Below are 26,349 nucleotides of genomic sequence, written 5' to 3'. Positions count from 1 at the left end.
AATAATCCCGAAACGAAATGTTAAATATGAAGTCCCTTCGCTACAATTCGTGGAGAAGAGCCGCAGGTGTACCGCATACAATACATCCGCGAAGAACAGAATCATGCATAAAGCAAATGTTTTGGAAACTAAAGTGTTAATTTTGACCAGTAACTTGGCACACGTACTGATAATAATAATGATGATAATTCATAAATGTCAATGATAAATCTTATCTGCTGCTTTAGCACGTATTAAAATACTTCAGTAGTTATGATATAAGAATAGCTACCGCGGATTCGCTCTACCACATTCGCAACAGAGATTCGCTCTTGCATTCACAGAGATAATGAGACATGCGGGCGCGCGAGAAGAGTCGCATTGCCTACACATATACACATATACATTTACCCTTTTATTCATGCTCAATTATGCATACACGCACACATATGCTTATGAAAAAGTATATATATGTACACACATTCCTGTATATATGTAACTGTAATATATATCTATATATGTATTTATCTACCTTGCATTTCAGCAAGCAGCAACAGGTTTGTTTAAAAGATTCATCTATAAAATCTTGTGTTTCTAAAATTGTCAGTCGGCTTGATAACGTAACGAGCAAGAATTCAACAATATTGGCTGATCTACTTTACTAAGCCATTAGTTAATACTTTTCTCTCTCTCTCTCTCTCTCTCTTTTCAATCTCTCTCTTTCTCTTTCATTTCGCGAGCATTTCTAATTACTTTTTTTTTAATAAAAATTGCGTTTTATTCTTAACGTATTCTTCTCGTCAAGGTAATAGTTTCGCGCATTTGGCATAAAAATGATTATTGCCGTCAGTTATAGCAATTGGAACGTAATAAAGTATTATATTCTCTTCCTTCTTCCAGTTATACCGAGACTAAACTACTCGCATTTATTGACGATAGTGTCATCATGTGGACAAGATGCAGTATCGTACGACCTCGTTGTGAGATAAATAGCCGTAGGTGCATCCTATTGTAAAACGATCAAACCCGTAGTGAGAAAAGGGTGAGCGATAGAAGAAGATGCGAAAGATGGTAAGAAATGATAGATTAAAAGTATCCGTGAAATAGTGAATAGATTGCATCATCGCGATAGTTTTATGTCGAAAATCAAAAGGATTTAACGCGATTGCGGGACTGGCTGTTTCTCGACTGATTGCGCGGTGATGGTGCCGGTGTTAAGGTCGGTGTCGTCGTGCCAGTGGTAGAGGCACTGGCGCGCGACGAACGAGATGAATGCTTGCGACCAAATCGAAAGAAACGTCAGAAGAAGATCACCTCCTCCTCCAGCGGTTGTTGCTGCTGCTGCTGTTGCTGCGGTTGCGGTTCCGCACTTCGCTGCTGCTGCTGTTGTTGCTGCGCTTGCTGATGCGCATACGAGGTATCGGGCGGCGAGCGAGTAATTCGAAGCGAGCGATTCGACGAATGCGTATGATTCCCACCACCGATTCCATGATGGTGGCTGTTCCCGAGCTCCGGTGACGAGTACGCGGATCCGGTGACGATTGCAGGGCTGCTGCCCGCCCTGGAGTGTCGATCTGGACTATTATTACTCGCGGTGCTACCGCTTCTATCGAACGTATGACGAAACATAGATTATTGCTTGTCAATTAAAAGATAAATGTTTGTAATGTTTAGAGACGAATAAGTTGGTTCTACCTTGAATTGTTGTTACTTCCGCTAGCGAGCTTCAGCGGCAGCTGTTGCTTGACCGGCAAGTTACTCTGCACTTTCTGCTGATTCGTCGCACTGATCAGATTGATGGGGATGCGTTTCGCTTCAGTTTGTGTCTTGCGCGTGCTTTGCTGTATTGCTTCAGCGTTCTGTGACAAGTGAGATAGGTGAATCATCGAGCCGGTCGTAGAACTTCCAACCAACGTTACACCTTGTCGCTCTAATGCCTCAAGTCGTCGATATAATTGATCTCGTTGTTGCGTTACGTCCCGTTGTTCCGCAGCCAATTGTTCTCTCTGTCGCGCCAATTCAGCCCGTTCCTCCTCCAGCTGGGTTTTCTCTTGCTGAGACACAGCGCGAAAGGTCGCTCTCTCTCGGCAAAGCTGATCCTGCAAGTTCCGCAACTCTTCCAATTGACGATTCGAATTCGGCCGGCTACTGGATGATTTGCCTTCTTTACACGCGGCCAATTGCGCTTGTAAACTGTCGATTGTTGTCATCTGATTACTTATTATACAGAGTAACGTATAAACATGATGAGACAAACGTATCGCCGCCCATTGCTGATCCTTATTTGTCTCCAATTCTTGGCCATCCTTCTGGTCGGGATTTTCTTTGGGTAACTCACCGAGTTTCGGAACAGGAATCACAGCGTGCAACGTATTTGAATCACGCAGCGGATATCTCTCCTAAACACGTAGTAGAAAATTATTTTTATATGATTATTTCACATTTGTTTATTCGTTTATACGTACTTTATTGTGATCAAAACCGGCGAATGTTTCGGCCCTTCGAGGAACGCAGAGAGCTGGCGGAATGTAAGCTTCGCTGTGGCGTTCACCGGCGGAGCTTAAGCTTCGCGACAGAGTAGCACCGCCCGCACTGAACGACAACGAGCTAGCGAGACGTGTTGCTTCTTGTACCGCCACAACAACCTGCACCGAACAAAAAAGTTACGCGATTAATCTATTGGTTTATAATTTAGGAATCTAATAATATAATTTATATAACAAGATATAATATTAACCTCTTGCCACAATTGGGTAGTATCAGGCGCTTCATTATGCACGAACCGGGTGTAATCGGCACCTTCTTTCTCATGCTTCTCAATTCTCTCGTTATCGCTCTCGTTCCCACTCAAGTTATTCGCCGCTTGTAAGAGTCGCATTTGCAAGTGGATCTTCTGCTCAAGCAGCAACGCCTGCTCTGTATCTTTCTTTCGCAATTCGCCTGAAACATTTTTTTATTTGAATATATTAGGAAACACAAATGATATTAGATAATAGATAAAAAAATTGAAAAGAATTAAAATAACATACCGACGATTCCAAGTATGTGTGATTCTTTAACCTTGGCAATACGCTGTTTCTCTTCCATGGAGACCAGCGAGATCGAGGAGGAACGAGTGTCTCGCAATTCGTTACTATTTTCAGTCAGCATGTCGGCCTCATTTTCAGGATCTTGTGGACAAGCTTCCACCGCAGACCGGATAGCTTGTATCCATAATTGTTTGTCCTTTGGCTTTAAAATCTTTAGCTCAAACATTTCTGGCTCGGCCGGGTTACTGCTTATCAAGTAAATGCTAGATTCTTGACGGGCCTTCTCGCGAACCAGCAGCTTCTGCAGCGATACTATACCGGCTTTATTGTCAGGCACGAAGAACGCGTATTTCTGATCTCTCTCAGCCAAGAAAAACAGTATGTCTGAGAGAACAACCACTACAATGGCAGTCATTTTGCCACGACCTTGCATTAAGTATGCAGTGCCTTCGAACTTCAGGATTCTGTTAATTATATCCGACTTCTTGAATTTGGCACCACGATATGTCGCGAACGACTTTACGTCAATCCTGTAAAAACGTTATTATTTATTATTTCGAAAAAATAACGACACGAAGAAGCACAGAGATGACTAAAAGAAAACAAATTAAAACTTACTTATTGTATATTTCTAATTTTCTATCTTCTCGCTCTTTGTCGGCTACACAGTCATCTACATCAGCTAAAATCACTTTAACAAGAACCAATGCTTTACGTAAGTCTTCACTTTCGTCTCGTGCAATGCCGGTTTTGATGAGCGGCTCGATCAGCAACGGATATTTCGTCAAACGTTGAGTGACAAAAAGTATACATTCAGGTATACCTTTCTTTTTCAACAAAGGATTCGTCTGGAGGCACAAATTATTCTATTTTACTGGACAGTACCGTTCGAGCCTTTTATCGATTATTTGCTCGTTAACTAAAACATACCTGACAATGGCGAACAAAACGGGCGAAGCGAGGATCGTTACGTAAGTAATATTTGTACGCTTCGACAGCGTCTCGATGACGACTACAAAATTCTCCATACGCGCTCTTCATACGTTGCGCGTTATCACCCGAAAATTGCTCGACTAGAATGTCGACGATCGTAGAAACCACGGGATTAGCATTCTGCCGCTTCCGCAATTTATGCAGAAATCGTAGATGGATGTCAATTAGATCTCGCAATCGGGGAAACATTCGTTCGAGATCCGTCTGACCCAGACGAAAGTGTCGTCGCAATCCGTCCGCAAAGATCTTGTCCATGGCGAGTAACACCAGACAATGGTGCTTCTCCGTGAGCACGAATTCGTATATGTGTTCTTGTCTCTTCACTTCGCGCTCGCAATGATCGACGAGACGTAACGCGATGTTGCGACCAATTGCGGAGCTCCAAGAATCGGGTTCCTCCTTTCCCAATGTCAGCTCGGGATCTATCTCTTCGAGATCTGCCACCGTAAACTGATGAGCATCATCTCCAAAGTCAAATTCTTCCCATCCGCTAAAATAATAATAATAAAAAAAAACAGTTTATAATTCTTTTTTTATTAGTTTATTGTTGTTCATTACAAGCGTTACGCTACACCAAAAACCAATATACCTTGATTAAAATTTGCAGATTGGAATTTATTATAATATCTAAAAAAAAGAAAAGGGAAGATATATTTACAAACCTGGGAAGATCACGATGTTGCCCCGTCTCGGCATCTTTTTCTTCATTTATCGTTTGACTGAAAGAAAGATATAGCTTTGTTTCATAAAGCACGATTTATGATTACAAGAAAAGTCTTACTCTTCCCTAAATAACGCACACAATTTAGGACGAACTCCAGCTTGAAAGATTCTTGAAATTAATGTACTGAGATGCCGGCCTTTTAAGAAGATTGCGAATTATGCGTCTTAAGAATATTTCTTTCTGTATAATGTTTTCTATACAAACCTTGCAGGCGATATTTGATATCTTCATTTAAGCGTATATGAATCTTCATCTGATTCTCATTATACAAACTATGTATATCTGATTGAACTATAATACTATATTGTTGTAATAATCAATGTCGCTCATCGCAATGCATAGCTAATAAAACTAGCGATATAAGATAAATTCAAAGAGATTAAAAGTTTTTCATATTAATAGCAAAAAGCCATTCGCAGATGAGCAATAATCTGCAAGAGCCGGAAACTCCGAATTCAGGTCGGGTGGGACATGCGTCATGGGAGATGCATCCACTTGCTCTCTCCGCTCCTATTGTGTCCTATCTTTGCTTAAACTCTTTCCAGCAATGAGAACACAGATTCGTGTACATGACGCATTATGGGAGACTCGAAGAACAGTACCCGTTTTATATTCTCGTTAAACTCAAAATCCCGACCCGACCTAAAACTTAATAAACTACTGCGAGAATGAGACTTGTCTATACATGAAAATTCAGATACGAAATTTCGTGAGACATTGAGAAACGTGGGAACGATATGAGAAAAGAGACGTAACAAACTATCGTTGACAGGGCATAAAGGTGTAAAGTAGAAAGGAAAGATAGAAATTGGTAACATGTTATGAACATGTATCTACTGTGAATATATATGTTCCGATGTGTAATATACTTATGGAGAAGTTACGTTACGGATTAACATTTGCGAACTTACGCTATCATTTAGGCGAAGATTACAACGAGAAGAGGTAACATAAAATATATCATTAAATGGACATAAATAATAGAAGCAAGCACAAGATCAGAAGCACAGGCAGGGGCAAGATGATATCTCTTCCAGATATGTAAGACGAGACGGCAGAATTCGATTGCCGTTTGCTGAACAATATGCGTATGTGTGTACATGTGTGTGTAAGTATGTGGTGTGCGAGAAAAGAATCGAGGAACGAGAAACGCGCGTCTTCCTACTAGACGCGTGTAAAGCTGGATCCAGATTAAGTAAAAGATCGCAAACAAATGCGAACGAACAACTTGTTTCAATGAATGCGAACGGCGCCGCTGGTACGTGAAAACAAACTGTTCATTCGTAATTTTGTTCGCGCTTTGTTTACTTGTCCCGAATCCTTGAAACACGAACAGAAACGAACAAACGAACGCTTTCGACAGAATACAGGAGGAACACATCAGATGTCAGAAACTTACTTGACTCCAAGCTTAGTGGCGACTCGCCGCCAAGGGCTGTAGCTTGACACGGTTTTCTTGTGGCTGTTAATTTCCCTTTAATCGTCGTACAATCGATCAGTTTGCACGTGGTTGCACGAGAGGGAATGCACGGGAGAAGGAAAAAGCACACACTGCATTAGGGCAACTTCATTTCGCCTATTAGGCCGTTTTTCCTTCATTTCCATTTTTCTTGCTAATTCTTTTTTTTTTATGCTTTTCGACTTTACGCGTCGAGACCTATCTTTAACAAATCGTTCCCCTCACTCAAGAGTTTTCTATTCATTAACAAATATACAGCTTTGTTCCTTTTTTAAAACCGTTGTAATGTAATTATTATTATTTCAGAATACGTCAATGTGTTTGATAACTTCTTGTTACCGCGCAATTATCGACAATATCAGCTTCTAGTTAGTACTAACTTTGTAGTTTGTGTATGTAATAATAGCAAACCGAAAACTAGCTGAGCATGATATATTCCATGGAGGTAAGAAATACCACAAGGAAGCACAAAGTACCCTTTTAGACCAGGAGACTGAAGCTTGAGGGGTGAGGGAAAAAAGCCATTTCTGTACCTCAATTTTAACAGGTAACGCCGTGATTGCGAATAGTTTGTTTTAGTGTCAGTGTTAGTATGCTCCGCTCTGTCCTGTTCATTTCGCTGCCCTTTACTGCCATCATATTGATACTTCGACCACTTCGACTTTCGTAGTCTCACCCCTTGAGCTTCAACCCCACAGCGTTCTGCTTCTATCAAAAAGGACATCTTACTTCCATGGTATCTTCTGTACAAAGTAATACGCATAATATGTAGAAACAATATTATATCAATCAAGATGTAGCGGCGCGATGCTGAACGCGCTAAAGCTTGCCGTACTATTGATGTTGCTAAATTGCAAAATTAATTAGAAATAATAAGCTTCTGAGCTAGCCAAAGCCTCGGAGTAATGAACAGATACACAATTTTTGTTTAGTTTAAGGTTTTTCACAAATTTTATACTATTTATATACGTATATTTTATACATAAATATTTTTTGATCAAATCTTTGTTATCTGAATATATGCTGTGAACTGAGACAGTCGATTTTAACCTTGACAATCGAATTAAGCGTGATTCGAGTTATAACCCAAAGAAATTCGTTATAAACTCCGAGTTTTAGCCCAGTCATGCCATTTGCGTGCGAATCTTGAACCACAGATACGCAGATCCAATGCAAAAAAAAAAGTATAATCTTTGTCAGTATAAATTTATTACCTTCCGCTTCCGGTTGACGTCGGTAGAGGCAATGATGTCGTGGAACCTCGTTTGTTGACGCTGCTGTTACTTGAAATTGTGGAAATGTTGGATGAAGACTTTGTTGCGGATTTGCCGGAATGATGCTTAGACTTGATGCACTCCAACACTAATTGATCCTTACATCCCTGACTTTGATGAACCGACGCTCCGCAATCTTTAACAAAATTAAAATATAATTTTATAAAGATTAATTATAACATTTATGGCAATCGCACAAAAGTGATTTAATTTAATATGATTCTCTTACTGTCGCAGTGAAGGAGCGGTTTATTCGTCGAATGTTTCATACAAACATCACATAATAAGCTTCCCTGAGTTCCCACCACCATCGTTACCCACAGATGCTGTTGACTAGTTTTCTTTCCGCTTTTATCCTGAATTAAGATTTCACCACGGTTTATTGGAAACGTCTTTATTGGATCTATCAAGTAATTACATTTTAGATTATTGACTTACCTTCTTTTTGCGGAAGAAAATAGAACCGCGCTTTCTTCTAGTCTTTTCGGAATGATGATCATCATATGCAGTACCACTGAAAAATCAGCACATATACCAACATTGTTTCATTTAAAATCTTGAATAGATATTAAAATTGCATTTTATAAATGTTCAGCAGTGCAACTATGAAAGCATTTTGATCTAATCATAGCTTATTGCAAGAGATAAAAGTATGCGTGTAATCTCTATACGTAAAATGTGTGCCGAGCTACATGTTTTAAAATGTGTTGCATGCACAACCACGTGACTTAGTGACATAATATAATTTTCGTTGTAATATATATTCAAAAATGTTTATTTGATTAAATTTTGTTTGAAGACTGAAGTGACATTAAACTGCCTACATAAAATTTTAATTAACATCTAAAGAAAAATGTGTATTATTTTACATAAATATGTGTGAGTCCATCTGATATATTGTAATGTAACTACAGACTATTTGTAGCTACGAAATCGATTGACTGGCAAACCGGTACAAACCATTCCCATCAGAGACGTTAAAAAGTTTTTGCAATTATAAATAATTCAGTTAAATATGAAGGACTTGAGGCATCGGGGTACTCACTCGGTCAAAAGCTCGTCAAGGGATATCGGGACACTCGGAGTGCCCTCCCGGTCTTCGTGGAATTCGTGGCTGTGTGGTGTATGAAGATCTTCGGTTTCTGTCTCACTCCCACTACCCTTTTCGTTTCTTTCATGACGGCTGTTTCATGCAGGATTGTAGCAAATTTTCAAGTACAAACACAAACTAAGCAACTATCGTGTATAATGAATATAATTGTAGTTCAAATATTTTCAAATGCAGAGTTGGGTAGTTAAAAAGTTAAAAATCTGATTAAAATGTTAAAAGATTAAGTTAAAAAGTAAATAACCTGTTACTTAACTTAGTTATTTTCGAATGAATTAACTTTTTCAACTAATTTTGAATATAACATTTTTATTTATTAACGTTTCTCTAAGTTAAATTTATCGTCTCTAAAATAATATATTCTATTCTATAAAATCTTGAACATTGGACAATCGCTTTTCGTGTCTATTATGATTGTCGTTACGATTATATGACTTCAAACGGAAAGAAATAAAGATTTTACTAGTGACGGCAATATTTTAAGACTTCTGACTGCTCAACTGAGAACTCCGCATTGACGGTAGCGACGTATTATCATGGAAAAAATTAGAATTAATAAACGTGAAACGTGACAGGTTGACGATTAAATTTTGTCTTGTATGTCATTTTGTTATTGTGTTTTATTGTGAAAATGTGGCTTGTTTCGTACTTATCAAATTCGTAAAAATAGGCCGCAAGTAAAGTTTCTTTGAATTTTAAACATATATAAAAGCATATTTTTCACTCCTTTCAACAGCTGTCTGTGTAAATTTCCTGTCCGAAAAGGCTTCACATTACGTGCTTGTAACAATTATTTATTGACGAAAAAAGACAAAAAATAAGCGGAAAAAAGATAGGCAGGCCCATTTTTACAAGTGTTGTAAAACAATCTCATTATTTTGTTTTATCCAAATTCTATTTATAAATGCAACGGATGAAATTTTCACATGTTATTTTTCATTTATCGTCACTTTAATCAGAAGTCTTAAAAGATAAATTAAGCAACAAAAATTATGAAATGTAACACTCCTTTTAAAGTTCAATAATTATTTGTAATTCATGTATTTTACATTATATGTGATTAAATTTATTTTTAATTATAAATAATATAAAAATGTTATAAATAATTATAAATAAATATATATATATATATATATATATCTTTTTTAATAAAATCTAGACTTCTTCATTATTTCAGATAAACTTATTTTATAAATAAAATATTAAATTTACAGCGTGTGCCACATTGTAATTATTTTTATTTTTAATCACTTAATTATAAAAATTTAATTTAAGTTAATTTAATTTTAACTTAATTTTTAATGTAACTAAGTTAATTTTATAGGCTATTAACTTTAATTTATTTAAGTAAAAAAACCAACCTTTAATTTATTTAAGAAAACCAACCTTTCCAACCCTGCTCAGATGATCTAATGCAAAAATGCACATCGATAATATTTAAAATAATAAACTGCTCGCGTTTAGAAAAATAGTTATTGATAGAAGTGATCGATGAGTACATACAATAAGAAATAAGTATAAACTGACTTTTTCAACCAATAGCAGATCTGAATTGTTATTATCAACTATTTTGGTCCCGTATAAGGTGAAAGAGGCAAGATATTAATTATACTCGGCGTTAATAATTAATCATGTAAGTCATAACTCTTTGGACAAAATATGTATAATATATCGAATTGCTATCATAAGATTAATCAATCTGATAATTTTAAAATACTTGTTGTGATTTGTAATATAATGATACGCGAGCAGTCATAAGATAAGCTAAAAAAATCTATATAATGCAGAATGTTTCAGGCATTTGTGAATGTAGACATCTCTGAGATTTATTCTACTAGTTATAAGTGTTTCATGCATGAGAATATGTCTGCATTTTCAAAATGAGTTTCTACTTGTGCGGAAAATTGAAAAATCGACAAGATATAAAATATATACGCGTGAAAGTGCACACGCATGGGTGCCTGCGCACACATGAATATACACGGCATAAAATGCCTATGCATAGCTTTTTGTGTACTAATTTATAACAAGATCGCAAGCTAGAGACTATTATTGAAAAACATAAATGGTATTTTTGTATAAAAAAAAACATCAGAAAATAATGTATATTTCATTATTATTAATCTAGCTATGCGATCTTCATTTATAAACTTGGTAATAGACTTACGCTGCAAGTGAAGGCGTCGTTCGAGTTCCAGTTTCAGTTAAATGCGCGTGAACCTGCGGAGTAACGATTGAGGGCGTCGATATAGATTTCTGAAGAGGTAAACGCGAACCAGTCAGTCCTGGCATTAAACTGCTACTTTCTGCTAATCTCTGACTACTCCTCTTTGTGACTATCTTCTGATATTCGTTCTGTTAAAGAAAAATTTACTATTTAATACTCCGGTTCCCATGTTGGAAGAAGGAATCATCCGTCCAAGAATCTCAGAAATTACCTGTACAAGATCAGCTTCGTTCAGTGAGTGCGTGCTCGTTTGCGACCTGCATGGTCGATTGCTTACGCCTACAGGTCCAGTACATGATTTTCCATCTAATTCTATCTCGTTCTCGCTGTCTAGGCTACTTAAACTAATGCTGCGTTGTCGCTGAAATAAGTAAACGAGTACGTCGTGATTGCGCGTTGAGTGATATTTAGTGATGGCTTCGGCAGAGAAGTGCAATGCGTATGACAAAAAGCAACCAGAACCATGCCACCACCGTGAAGCAAATAGAGTGTGATTTTAACCAGGCATTTGAGACCGATATATTTTCGATGAGTTCAGATTTCAATGCTACACAGACACGAAAGATCATTTCTATATTTACATTCTTAATAACACAGAGATAATAAAAATATTCGTGCGTAGCATCAAAATCCGTGGCATCGAAACATGAACTCACCGAGATTGAATCGGGTCCGTGCCCTGGTTTCAACAAGTAACGGGCAATATTAACCATATTTTGGGCTTGTAGATGATTTTGTCCGGAGTATCGGCGGCGGCCGCGTCGGGTCTCCTCCAGATCCTCCAGATCTCCGGTCCAGCTGCGTCTCCGATCTATACCTTGCGCTTGTTGCGAGTGGACATGACCACCCGTTGACGGAAAATGCGTCGGAGAGCTGTTCGTGGAACAATTGCCGAGGAGAAGGTCCGGATCAGAACCGGTATCATGGTGGTGATGATGATGATGATGATGATGGTGATGATTGCCGGAACGAGACACGAGCTCGGCCGAAGCCAGCGGACACAGGGATGGGCAGGAGGAGGTCAATCTTTGCGGAGCATCGTTCGAGGTGCGAATATTGTATCCCAAAGTGCCTAAGGTCAAGTCTCGCATACGTTGAATGCAGTCATGTATCTCATGTAGTTGTTGTAAATTCTCCTCTGTAAGAAAGCAAACATTGTTCATATTTAGTTCAGGGTATTTACTCAAATTTTGTAAAAGAATTCTCCGTGTATTTCCGGATTTTCCAGAAACTTTATTCCTGATAAGATTGAAAACATTTTTTATGCAACTTTGAAATAATCTTTTATAATACCTTTTAATGTTCTTTAACCGTATAATGGTCACAAAGAAAAGCTACTTAAATTTCAAATTTGGAAAAATACTGAAAAGAAATAATATAAACTAATATAACATGTAATAATCTCTTAACGGATCTAATTTAGCGGAAGCACAGAATTCAAAAAATAATTAACACAACAATTTAGAACAATGTATTATCCTTTGTCACTAATTTTTTAAATAAAAATTTCTAAAAGAATATTTATATTTATTGCTAAAGAATTTTACTAAAAAAAAAAATGATCAAAGAAACAGAAATTGTGTCAAAAAAAGAGATAGAATTTAAAAGTAGTTTCTCAAAAAATTCACTGACCAATAAAATTTATTATTATCAAAGAAAAAATAAATTTCCTAAAGATTCCAAATCCTATTTTTCTGATAATATCTGTTAGTATTAAATCACTCTATTAGTATTAAATTTTAAAAAATAAGACATTTATTAATTCTTTGATCATTTAAATTTAGAGATGGATAATAACTATTTAGATAAAAAATTACAAGTTACAGTTAAATATGATAAAGTTAAAAAGTTAATAACTTTAACTAAACTTTGTTAGTTAATTTTAAAAGATTATTTAATATAGGTTAATTTAAACTTAATTTTTAACTTTAACTAGTTATTTTTGATAGATATAAATTTTAATTTATTAATTTTTTCTTAAGTTAAAAATTTATCTATGTAAAAGCAAAAAATTATTAAAGAAAAAATACATTTTCTCCTAAAAAACAATCTTTCATTGTTATTTTATATAAAGTAATGGAAAGACGGGGGTCGTGTAATACATGTAAAATAGTAAGAATGATGATATTTCGTATTCGAATTAAATTATAAGAGTAACCGTTCAAGTCATTTCGTTACAGTCTATTTAATCATTGTAAATTATTATTAGAGTTTATTGCGTTTTTATAAAAGCTGAATTTCAGTTTTGCAAGTAGCAGCGATTTTTACAGGTGTATACTCTTTACGTAATTTTGAGAAGTATGCACCCAGAAAGAAGTTTCTTCAAGTAAAAAAAAATTTGTTTGAATTAAAGAAATTTTGTGCATTGCTACATGGTTAAAAAAGTTTCTTTAATTTAAAGAAATTTTTTAGTTGTTTCTTTTATTAGAATTAAAAAAATAGTTTGATTGTACAACGCAAATCTTTTTCTAAATAAGAAAAATATATTTTTAAAACTAGAGTAACTAAATTATTTCTTACATTTCTATTAATACTTTCTTTAAAATTTAAATTAAACAAATAATTTGAACAAATAACTTATTTATTAAAAAAAGACTAATAATATTATTTCTTCAAATCAAATAAATTTTTATTTTCCTCAAAGATATTTTTACTTTAACTTAAACTAACAATAAATTAAAGAAACGCTTTCATCCTTTTAAACATAACTTTTCTTTGAGTGTGTTAGAAATTTATTTTTTCACTTTAGTCAAGTTTGAAAGCTTTGATAATGGCCTTCAAATAATATAATTAAATTTAGTGTATGCCGTAATGTATGTATGAATTCGGTATGTAAAATTATATCACATAGTGAGATAAGTCGTGAGACATCTGCATTACGAGCGTAAAACTGCTTTTGTGACTTTACATTTTTATAATAGATGTTGCATAATGCTTACAAGCAGCAAAAGAGTTATTAAACAAAATTTTTTTTAAATAAAATATATTCCACAAAATTTTCATAAAACTTTATTTTCCGGTAGTTATTAGTAAGATCTATAAAGGATCATTAATTTGTGATTTTTTATAATTAAAAATTTTTTTATGACATTAGTTGTTGGTATTTCACGACCTCCTGCTATCTCACAAACGTGTCCTTTTTTTCCCCCTCTCTTCGGTAAATCGTAAATTACGTTCGTTCTATATACCCGACTTCTATCTATAGGGTAATTTGATTGGTAGAACGCTACGGCTAACAAACTAGTGTCGATAAGAATTATGTCTCGTTAATATTAACTAAATTATAAAAAAAAAAAAAAAAGAGTATTGCATAACCCTTTTCCCTTTTCTATTATAATTTATAAACCTTAAGGAAGAAATAAAATTATTATTATATATTATTTTATATCATTTACAAGTAAGATATTAAATTTGTGTGATGATCCAAATTATAAATTGTTTTGAGTAATCTAACTTTAAAAAATTTCGAATTTCTAGTTTAATATGAATAATGCTTTTCACAATAATTAACTTTTAATTCAACTTAGTTAATTTAATCTTAACGTAACTTTTAATTGAATTAGTTTCTTGTTCATCTAACTTTTAACGGAACTAAATTAATTTCATAACCATTAACTTTAATTTAATTTAGTTAACAAAAATATATTAGTCGAAGTGGTAGGATGTCCGCATGGAATTCAGGAGATCCAGGTTTAAACCCTACCTGAAGAGTTATTTTTTCACAATAATATAATTTACAGTTTTTCCGGCGAGAGAGGACATTATATATGCTTCTCGAAGTATTATATTTATTATTTCGGCTTCATGACTGTGTTTCAAGTCCGACAAAATGCGGCGCGCAGTTTGAGTTGAAAATTATAAAAATTAAAAATTATTAATCGGCACCAAGAACCACTGTGACTGACATAAGCCTTCTATTCTCGCGTTTCAATTTTGTCAGTCCGATATAATGTATTACTGAAAAATATATTAAATTATTCAACCCTGATAAAATCTTATTTTTAAAACTTATATAGTACCGTAATGCTTTTTTTAATTTTACGAATTAACATATTGTATTTGTTCTTTTGTATTTATTCTTATAAAAATTTAAATACTGTAAAATCACTGTGCATTTAAAAAATAAATCAAGAACTGCATAGATCGGTATCTTTAATTTCGATTGTGTGAAACGAAAGAGAAGTAGTCGTTACCTAGGACCGGATAATTCTTGGCCACACCGGGCGAATGCGGCGTAACGCTAATGGTGGGCACTAAAGGATTAGGCTGGGCTTGTAGTATATTAGTGCCGAGTGCGAGTAGTGGGTGTTGCTGCTGCTGCTGTTGTTGTTGCTGCTGGTGGTGCTGTTGTTCGTCGCCGCCTTCGGACATGATGATCGGCGCTTTGTCGGTATTGTCTTTGGTGTTGTAGCCGGTCTCCGTGATTATGCCGCCGTGTAAACTCAGGCCGCGTAGATCCCCATTAATGATAGGCACGCGATCGCAGTGCGATGAGCCAAGGTAATCAGTTATTACATCTTCCTCGCTATCCTCACCGCTGTTCGGACATTCGTCTGCAAGCATATGGTCATCGTGTTTATGTTACAATTGTCGAAAAATTCCAGGCAACAAAAAATTCTATAAAGCTTTACACAAATTTGAAAAATGCTACAAAAGTCTATAAGAAATAAAGAATTGGGATACTTTTGTTAATTTTAATAATTAAACATTTCTACGAAAAAAATTAATAATTTCTACAAATTTCTACTTTTAGAAGTAGAACTTTATGCTTATTCATTGAAGCGTTTTCCGTTAAGGTAAGCTACTTATTGTTAGAAATGTATAGAATTGTATAGAGTGCTATAGTTTGTTGTAGTTTGACATAGTTTCACCGAGACATTCGTAGAAATCGCAAAAACGACGTAAAATTTAGAAAAGTGTTCTAATTCTACTATTTTTAGATTTTTGTAGCATTTCTTTTTGTGTAGAATTTTTTTGCCAAGTCAAGCTATTTAGAAATGTGTCAAATGTTGTACACTTACAATTAGAGAAAAAATTATAGTGATGACAACTAAACAAGTTTTATGAATAGAATTATGATACATAGTTAAATGAATTATATTATAATTATTGCAACTAATTATAAGTTAATATAGTTATTACAATTATTTTTTATTAATTCTTTTAACCATTAATTTAGTTATAATAACTATAACATAGTTCACTTAACTATATATCATAATTCTATTTATAAAACTTGTCTAGTTTTCACCTGAATAGTTGACACCACTATAATTTTTTTTCTGAGTGTAGTTTGTTGTAATTTGACGTAATTTCACAGAGAAATTCGTAGAAATCGTAGAAACAACGCACTAAAAAGATTTAAAATTTAGAAATGTTCCAATTCTAGCATTTTTTAATTTTTGTGTACAATCTTGTAGAATTTTTTTCGTCAGAGTAAGCTACATAAAAATGTATCGAGTTGTAGTTCGTTGTAGTTTAACGTAGTTTTACCGAGAAATTTGTAGAAATCGTAAAAAAACACGCACCGCGAAATTTAAAAATTTAGAAAAGTATTCCTATTCTAGCATTTTTAAATTTTTGTGGCATTTCTTAAAGTGCAGAAATTTTTCGCCAGGGTAAGCTACTTAGAAATCTATAGAATGATGTAGTTCGTTGCAGTTTAACGTAGTTTCACCGAGAAATTTGTAGAAATCGCAACAAAACACGCACTACAAAATTTAAAAATTTAGAAAAGTATTCCAATTCTAACGTTTTAAAATTTTTGCGGCATTTCTTCTAATGTAGAATTTGTGTAGAATTTTTTCCGTCGGGGTTGGGAACCGGCATTGTCGTCACCGCTTCATTACTATGTTGATTCAATGCCGTGCTACGAGAAGAGCCCAAGATACACTCCTGTTCTATTTCAATCACAACCAACATATATGACGAAACGAAAGGCAGAAAGAGTGCTATGTTTTTCGACGTTCGATAGTGAAAGCGCAGCGACGGGGGGAGGAGAAAGAGAGAGAGAGAGAGAGAGAGAGAGAGATGGCGTAAAAAGAGCGCAAAGTATGTTTCACTGGCGGTGTCCTCGCGCGGCGATACGGAGCACCGGAGCACAGAGAGCCGGAGGGAGTTGGAGAAGCACGATACCGGAAAACCGATACCGAAACGTCCTCCTCGCGTCGCCTTTCTATTGACTCGCGGGACTGGAAACAAATGAGCGACAATCGCGCCGGCCCCCGCGACGGTCGCCTCATCTCGGACTCCGCTCCGCTCTCCGGAGTCCTGCCGCATAAAGGCATATTCAATGGAAATCAGGTCAGATTGTGCGTTCCGCCGACGACAACTCGCATCCCGCGTTTTCCGCTCAAGTACGCGAGCGGGATAACGTGCTCGGCGCTGCGCCCGGGAGGATCCCTACGACGTGGAGGATCCCGTCGCGTCGGGAGTCGGGACGAGTTCTCCGACTGATAACATCGTCGTCAAGTACGTTAAGGTCAAACCGGATTCCGAATCCGACGTCGCGGACGCGAGCTGAATTTTAAGGATCTCACGATCTCACGGATGAGCGACGCGTGGAAATGAGAAAGTCGAAGAAGCGGGCGAAGAGGGATGACGAGGATAGGTCTTCTCTCGTCGTTCTCCAGGTTCTCGAATTGTACGCGCGATCGCGGCGTCGGCGAACAATCCGGCATTATCTCGCTCGTGAGAAAGTAAACCGGGGAATCGTAATTCCATATGTAACGTCGCGCCGCGGCAAGGTACCAAGGCTATAAGACGGTTCGACTCGTGCCCGCGCTACCGGGATTCTCGGTCCTGAGCGGCGCGAGCAGGATCCACGCCGTAATTTCCGCGAGACGTTAATGATCCGCCGACGTCTTTTACGCGCGACCGATACGTCAAGGATTTCTCACGGTACGCTGGTCTCTAATCACGAGATCACGCAGCCCGCGTGTATCTGCGAGATCCGAGCCGAGTGTCTTTCCCAGGAAGAGGGAAAGCCTCTTCGCGATCTTCCCTCCAGGAGCAACGATAATTCGTGCCACGATATAATTTCACCGTCGCCCTGATGACGAATTCATCATCGTTATTGGCGAGTGGGACGAACGAGAGCGCGAGGAGCGTACCGTGGCCGAGGAGCACTTTTCCGGGTAGAAAGGGGCTGACAGACTGTTGCTTTTCTCCCCCTGTGTAGCTCCCGGAGCGCGAATTGATCCGCTGGTCCGCGCGCGCCACCCCGTTGCCTCCGTACACCCCCGCGACCCTGTAACCCGCCACCGCCGCCGCCGTTCAACCTTCAACTCGTTCTGCCTCTTCCACCACCGCTACTGCTACCACCACCACCTAGTACCACCACCGTCACCACCGTCGGCGCCGGCAGCGTGTATATTTGTTAGATTTGTATCTTTCCACCCTGAGAATGTCGCGAAGTGGCCCGATATGAATCTTAGCCGTCAGCTGCCTCCGGATATCTCCCACACGGCTTTTCACGCGTTCCCGCGGATAATCTACAGTTCCCGGAAATTTTACCGGGTGGTGTCCTCTCTTTCCGGAACTCTCTGTTGAGTATTTAAGATACTGAATATCTGTATAAATAACGACACTGGTGATCTTATCAATATTGATTAACTTAATGTATTTTGAAAGCAGAATTTACTAAATGTTTTTTGCTGATGAAGGCTTAGTATAATCGAAACGTTCCAAATATGAAAATCTATTTTTGGAATTAAAGAGCTTTTTGTTACCATTTATAAATCTTGATCTATAATCATAAAATTTACGTGTTTTTTAATCATGTGTGTTTATCAACAATTCGAGCGCTTCTTGTTTAAACACTTTGATTAACTTTGAATTTGGCTTTTCACTTTCTAGGATTGAATTAAATAGATATGAAAAACTAATTAATTAAAAAAGATATTATGATCAATTGATATTAAAGCTGCGAATTACAATTAAATTCCGTTAAGGAAGAGTTTCCATGTAGATATATAATTACAGATTGATGTTTTGCTTTCTACTTGTAATGTGAACCTAAATCCGCTAGAATTCACCAAACTTTGATTACTTACAAATAAAATCTCGTAAAAATTGATGCCTCAATAATGAAACTGCTTTTTATGAAAACTTTTTATGCCATCTCTTTGAAGTAACATGTACAAACATCCGTGTAAAATAAAAGTTATTAGAGTTTATTTAAATTTTATGAAAAAAATTCCTGAGACCTCACAAATTTTTCAAAAATTTTATTCAAAATTCCAGGAAAAATTAAAGCAGTTTTTAATGCAGCTCTTTAAAATAAATTTATTTTAATATACTTTTCAGCATTTCTTAACAAGCATAAAAAAAAGTCACTTAAATTTTGAATATTAAATTTGAAAAAGTACTAAAAGTACTAAAAAGAAATAATAGAGAAAAGTTGCCAATGATATAGGTTCCGAAAATAGCACCTCCTTATTTCTTGAAAACTAAACATTGCATTGTATTAATATAAAAAAACGGTCTGGTTAGATAATTGAAGAAATAAAAATCTAAAGTTCAATACATTTATAGGTTTTTTTTTCTATGTAAAATCTTAAAAATAAATTCTCAAAAAACAAAAATAAAATTTGCACGACTTTTTTGCAAATTGCATAGTTTAAACAACAAAGTACATTATTGATAATATTAGGTTATTTCACACGTTTACAGTCTCCTAAAACAAGGAGACCTTCCCTTTTTTATGTTTTTCTCTTTCATATTTTCCTCGTAATGCGGTTTGAAAATTGCTGTGCAGAGTAAATCGGTACACCTCTCTTTCTCTCCGTGAGAACAGATAATAACTGTGAAATCTTCAACTACAACGTTGATAGATGTTTCATGAATTTTTTCTTTAATACTTAAAATTAGGAAAAATAGCATCGGATATGACGAAAGCCATGTACTAATAAAGCGTAAAAAAAAAACATTAAGTCAGTGGATTCAACTAGACTCTAGACTTTTACTTTTATAAATTTTTGTTGTTTAATACATAAAAATATATGTTATTACTTAATTTATCGATTTATCTTATATTTACTCTTTCCTTATGGGACCGTATCTGAATTCTATCAGTACTGCCTACTGTGCTAGTTTTGAGGCCTAATTTCTCAGACGCTTTTTAGTTTATGTTACACAATTAATTATTACAAAACACAAAATAGTATTGTAAAATAGTATTGTAAAAACTGTTATACCATCTGATAGAAAACACTTTGTATTCATGTTTTCAAAGTTTTATTTTTAGCTTTTGTTTAAAAAAATACCTACTCAAAAATAAAGTGATACGTCAGTATTGATGATTTTCCTCTAAAGAGAAATAATATGAATTATAACACAAGTAATCTGTTCACATTTCGCGCATCTCACTAAAACAAAATTTGAAAGATACTTATTAAACATCAATTTAAAAAGAATTGTATTGTCTTTTATTGTCACGCGTACATATTTATTGTTAATCGATTTTGCATTATAAAAAATGATGAAAGAAACAACTTTATCAGAGAAAGAGATAGAATTTAAATTTAAAAATAAAATTCCAAAAATTTCTTTGAGTACAAAAAACTTATAATAAAATTCCACAAAAAACCACGATTTTCAAGAATAAAAAATAAATTTCATAAAAATTCCAGTTTTTCCGATTTTTCCCACTAGTAAACACTCTGTGTCAAGTATTATTTAATAACTAAAAACATGTTTACTAATATTTTCTTCTTCAATAACCATATACAGGATGTCCCATTTTAATTTTCGCATCGAAATATCTCGTAAAGTATAAAAGATACAGAAAAATGCTTTAAACAAAAGTTGTAGGGTTTGAAGGGGGACATAAGAAAGTACCATTGGTTTGATTTTGGGTGATGTTGCCAAGGTTAGATTCAGGTCACATCGATTTTTTTAAATGGAACACTATTTTTGATTCCATTGCAGAATCTAATAGCTCTTGGCTACGTTCCGTTTCACGCATAATGCGCATGGCACATCATTTTATCCTTGTAATTCCCTAAATGTTAAACAAGGATAAAATGATACATCATGCGCATCATACGTGAAACGGAACGTAGTCTTAGTATCAAGAACAATAAACTATAAGTTACTTTCCAAAACACTATAAATTACTTCTCAATTAAGTACTTTCCGAGTTATAAGGCTTGAAATTTAATACCATCGCATTACTCAAAATATACCACGCCTTAGTTAACCAGATAATCGACCGATCTTACATTAGCTGGCCCAGATCATTGACTGATCTTACCTTAGCCGGTCGAATAATCGATCGATCTTGCCTTAGCTTGCCGAATCACTAATCAAACTTGCCTTCATTGGCTAAATCATTCTCCAATCTGTCTCTGAACACAAAAAAGATATAAATCCGACTGCACAACCTCCGCGTGGTACATGGTTTGAATAATGGTACTGTAACTTTCGAACCTTATAATTCGGAAAATACTTAATAAAAACTAACTTACCTGTAGTGTTTTGGAAAGTTCTCGACAGCAACTATTAGATTTTGGAATCAAAAACAGGGCGTTCCATTTTAAAAAATCGATATGATTTCGGCGACGGCGTCACCCAAGGTCAAAACTAATGGTAACTTCTTATGTCCTCCTTCGAAAATCTTATTCTTATGTCCTCCCTATAACTTTTGTTACAACATAAAATTAGACACTTTATACATATATACGTAGATAATTGATAACTGATACGAGATATTAAAAAATTTGATTAAATCTTCTTTATTTTACAGTTTCTTTTAAATAAACCTTACATACATTGAGATTATTAAGAGAGAAATAAAGTCAAGTTTGAAATTAATATTTTACATTTATGCTCTAAATATATCATGCAGTGAAATACACGTCCACGCATCTAAATATATAATAAATAATTAAACGCTTTCCACTTTATTTTTTCAATCATTTCTTCCGTCTGTTTATCGGGTCTCAAGGCCTCGTCGCGCGACAGTTTTCTATAAACCCCTTTTTACCGCGGAAAGGTTTCGCCCTAGTATTAGTAATCGGCGTAACAAACAACAACCCTTCGACAACGCGACGGCATCGGTTACCACAGGGACGACAGGGAGATACGATTGCGTTGCTCCAGCTGGCATTTGAATGTAGGCCGCGGTGACTCCGAGTCGATATTATCGGCATTATTAAATATTCCGGCAATAATGATTTTCGCTGGGGGTAGCCCGTAACGATCGCTCCTCCATCGTGAGAATATTCGATACAGCGATACTTGGCCTGCACGTGGAACCTCGTGGCGCTCGCAATAATTATTTTTGCGGATGACGATGTACGGAATTCCGTGCTCTCTTATCTAAGAAATAACGGCGCACGGCTTTTCTCGATTCCGGAGAAAGTTCCGGGAACGTCCCGCGGCTTTCGAGTAACATCGCAATGCTCGCAATTCTTCCATCGTTTTCCGTTTCTATTCTTTTCTTCACGAAAGCGCGTGGTAACGATAATCGATCGCGCGCTGCGGAAAAACTAATTGTATTACTTTCATATAACGATGTACGTCAAGCGCGAAATTGATATTATTGCCGTTATCAGATACTCACGAAATTGAATTTTCATTTAACGGAATATCGCTGTAAACGTTTTACCACACCATTTAACGTTAATGTATGAAAATTTTGCAAATTACTGGATCCCTCAGGATCTGCTGATTTCATTCCTATGCGTGACACGTGGCATAATATAGACACAATTAAAAAAAAAGACGATTTTCCACCACAATTATCTAAATACAAGTCTTTAAAAAAGAAAAGCTTTCACATAAAAAAAGCATGCTGAGTAAACACAATTACAATTCATGACAATCTCTTGTGTAAAATACTGTGTAACTCAAATTAGATGATATACTTTCTAAATATTTATCATGAGATAACAGAAACTGATACATCGTTTATGTTTCACAAACATTTTAAAATATAACAAGTGCCTCTCTCTCTCTCTCTCTCTCTCTCTCTCTCTCTCTTCACGTAGTATTGATTACTTCAAGAATATTCTTTTGTTTCTGTTCCAACATAAATAGCAATGATATATATGTACCACACAAGACACATAAAGCTTACTGGTACACATATGTAAAATGCATCTTACTCTAATATACAATGCGACATTCATTTCTCTTAATGAGTTTTGTCCCTTTAATAATACCAGTTAGGAGTTATTTAAGAACTGCAAGCTTCTTAGGTTTATTTTTGTTTTTTTTTCTCCCATTCAACGACCAAAAATTTTAGTTACGAATATTCGAATTTTGACCATGAAACCAGCAGCAAAAAGAAAATGGAAAATTTGACGACTTACGCAACGAAAATGACCTTATTTTGCTGCAGTTTTGATAAACAACTGTTAAACGAGTAAGTGGAAAGTCCAAATAAACTTTCGCACGAATATTTATTAAAATTTTTGTTACTATATATAAAGAATGTGATTTAATTTAGAATGCTTTCTCATCAAATTTGCAAGTATAAAATGCGATTGTACATGAAAGTCATGAGTAAATAAAAAATAAAATATCTTAAACCGATAAGAGAAATATGCTTAAATTTTACAGGACTCGAACACAAAATAATTCACAAAATTTTTATATTACTTTGAGATGTGACAAATAAGTTCTTAATATCTTTTAAGTCATTCAATACTTGGTCAAAAATATTTAATCAAGTATTTCTTCTATAATATATCTAAACTATACTTTTTAAAATTTTAAACTAATTCTTATCATTTTTTTCTATGTTTTTTCTATATTTTAGCCATTTGAATCAACGCAATTACACGTCTTCCATAAAATCACAGATAAATTCGTTGCAAATTAAAATCATTATAACTTTCGATTGTTTCAGTGAATCAACTCTGGATTTTTTTATAAATGTTCATATACAATCTGTAAAATTTTTTAAATTCTTAATATTTCAAAAATAGAGACTTAAGAAATTTTGTTCCTTTACTGTTATTTAAAAGCTGCAAGTTTTCTAAGTTCATTTTTCTTTCTATTTTATTTTTAAAAAATTGGTTGCAAATATCAGAATTTTGGTTCTAAAATCAGTTGCAAATAAGAAAACAATGAAAAATTTGGCTTATAATGATTTATGCAACAAAAATAATTCTATTTTACTGTAGTTTTAAATAAATAATTTTTAAATAAGTTAGCGGATCTAAATAAACTTTTGCAACAACATTTATTAGAATATGTGTAAAAAATTCGATTTAATTCATAATACTTTCTCATCAAATTTGCAAAGAAGTACTGTAAAACATAATTTCACATGAGGCTCAAGAGCAAACAAAAAATTAAATAACTTTTAAATAAATAAGAAAAGTATGCTTAAATTTTACACAGCACTCAAACGTAATACTAAAACAATCTACAAAATTTTTGGTAATATTTTGAGATGTGATACATAAATTTTTAATATCTTTTCAGTAATCATTCAGTACTGGGTCAAAATTATTTAATTATTGTAAATATTTCTTATATATCTAAACTATACTTTTTCAAACTTTAAAGTAATTCCTATCATTTTGTTATCTATTTTATCTATTTTATTCACTTGAATTAACACAAACACATATCATCTATTGATTGTAAACTAAAAAAATCCTTACAACTTTTACTTCAATGGATGGACTCTAGATTTTTTTATAAATCTCTGAACATATGTCAGAACAATTTATAAAATTTTTGTAAGGAATATTAGAAATTTTTTAAATTCCTAATATTGTAAAAATAGGTATTAAACATCCTTAAGGAATTTTGCTCCTCTGTGCTCTACGATACCAGTTAAAAGTTATTTAAAAACTACAAGCTACTTAGGTTCTTGTTTTTTCAGTGACAAAATTTTGTTCCAAATTTTTGTCTGAAACCAATTGCACAGAAAACAATAAAAAAATTTGGCTTGTAATAATTTATGCGACAAACATGATCCTATTTTGATGCAGTTTTAGATAAATAACTTTTAAAATAAGTACTACAAAACGCGATTTTACATAAAAGCAAACAAAAAATAAATTAACTTTTAAACCAATAAGAGAATTACGTTCAAATTTTACACGATACTCAAACATAATAATTGAACAATTTGTAAAAATTCTGGTAATACTTCGAGATGTGACACATTCTTAGTTAATATGTGGCGCTTGTAGAATCTCTTGCCAATTTATTTTCTAAAACCAAATAATTGTTTGTTTATCTACTCCATTTGCATTAAATAATAATAAATTACTCCTCAGAAAAGTCACTTTAACAAAAGACGTTGTGCACGTTGTATTTTAAGACTATGATGTAATCTATAGATTAGCCTTGTCAGCTTGTTCAAAATACAAACTGTCAGACATTTAAAAACAAGTAAATATTTCTTTTTCTCCATACGTGAAGTTTCAAGATGAAACATTCCCACAATTTCAACAAGTCTCGACTTCTCTCGACATATAGCCAGTTTCATTCTCTGGAAATATATTTAATATTAAAGTTCAAGTGTTTCAATATGTTTAGCGCATGCATTGTGTGTCAGTCAATAAGCGCGCATACAAGTATAAATAAGTCTGGGCTTGCGGTAAATACGTCGCGTACCTACGCCTACACAACAAACAGCCGTCCACGCACCTTCCTATACCTACGACGGACAGAGAGAAAGCCGAGAGGCGACTCACCGGAGGAAAACGGGGCAAGCACTTCCTGCCGCTTCTCCATCGTTTCTCGCGTCCCTCTCGGGTGTACCCTCGCTCGCGCGCGCGCGCGCGTGCGGTCGCAGCACCCCGCTCTTCTCGAAGAAGACTGCACTCACTGCAACAGTGGAAAAGATCGGCCTCTGAGAAACGCGTGCGAGCGTGCGACGAGCTGCTGCTGAGCGAGATCGGGCTCGCGGCGCCTCAGAGCTGGATGAGCGCCCCGTGGGAACTCGCGGCGTCGGCGGCGATTCCCTCCTCTTCCGTGTCCCTCCCGCGAGAGGGATCGAGAGGGATCGCGCGTCGCGCGTCGAGATCGATCTTTCAATTTTCGGGGAATTTTAAAAGGCGAGGAAACACCGAGGGAGAATTTCATTCGCGCGCGCGCGCGCGCGCGCTCGCTCGCGCACACACGCACCTCGTCGCACTTTGTGCACGGCGGATATTGACAGGTGGATCGCGGCGATCCACCGTCGATCCTGCGTCCTCCCGACTCCCACGCGGCTCCCGCACCCGCGGGATACGTACCCAAGTACGCGTACCCCTTTATCCCGCGATAGCCATTTAGCGTCGCGCACGTCGGCGTCCCCGGGACGCGTCTCTGTCTCCGGCCACGGCGGGGTACTCGTTCAGTGGTGCGAGGTAACGCAGTCTCGCGTCGGCAGGCCCACCGTCAGCGATACGGTCAAAGGCACGTCAACCATCTTGTACTGGCCGCGGACTCGGCGGACTGCGGCCCGCAGTGCCGTATCGCGCCACCGCCGTCGTGGTGCTACCGATGACAGCGGCGGGCGCCATCGGAACCCTCGAAGGGGGGCAATTTTTACGAAAAAGTCGAATTTACATTAGATTAGACAGCGATTAGAAATTCATTCAAA

The 26,349-nt window shown here is 35.8% G+C and overlaps 1 protein-coding gene across 9 annotated transcripts; it reads right to left on the bottom strand.

Moving 5' to 3' along the window:
- Window positions 1–699: 699 nt before the first annotated feature.
- On the bottom strand, window positions 700–26,193 carry LOC105202449 (rho guanine nucleotide exchange factor 18). Of its 9 annotated transcripts, none has more exons than XM_039454684.1 (19): window positions 25,890–26,193; window positions 25,457–25,589; window positions 14,987–15,346; window positions 11,450–11,931; window positions 11,005–11,154; window positions 10,734–10,921; window positions 8,504–8,641; window positions 7,897–7,972; window positions 7,688–7,814; window positions 7,399–7,594; window positions 6,718–6,927; window positions 4,664–4,720; window positions 3,939–4,491; window positions 3,627–3,856; window positions 3,009–3,538; window positions 2,717–2,919; window positions 2,445–2,624; window positions 1,675–2,378; window positions 700–1,585 (listed from the first exon to the last, which is right to left on the bottom strand). In XM_039454684.1, the coding sequence occupies exons 2-19, from the start codon at window positions 25,494–25,496 to the stop codon at window positions 1,279–1,281; spliced, it is 4,731 nt and encodes a 1,576-aa protein (XP_039310618.1). In that variant the 5' UTR covers window positions 25,497–25,589; window positions 25,890–26,193; the 3' UTR covers window positions 700–1,278. The 9 variants fall into 9 exon arrangements, with proteins under 9 accessions (XP_039310618.1, XP_039310616.1, XP_025992271.1 ...); XM_039454682.1 differs by having other exon boundaries at window positions 26,000–26,193; XM_026136486.2 differs by lacking the exon at window positions 6,718–6,927 and adding an exon at window positions 6,125–6,199 and having other exon boundaries at window positions 26,000–26,193.
- Window positions 26,194–26,349: the final 156 nt, after the last annotated feature.

Source organism: Solenopsis invicta, chromosome 10 (genome assembly GCF_016802725.1).
Source record: "Solenopsis invicta isolate M01_SB chromosome 10, UNIL_Sinv_3.0, whole genome shotgun sequence".
NCBI classification, from domain to species: domain Eukaryota; kingdom Metazoa; phylum Arthropoda; class Insecta; order Hymenoptera; family Formicidae; genus Solenopsis; species Solenopsis invicta.
Note: the sequence above shows the minus strand (reverse complement) of the source record. Positions and strands in the feature narration are given on the sequence as shown.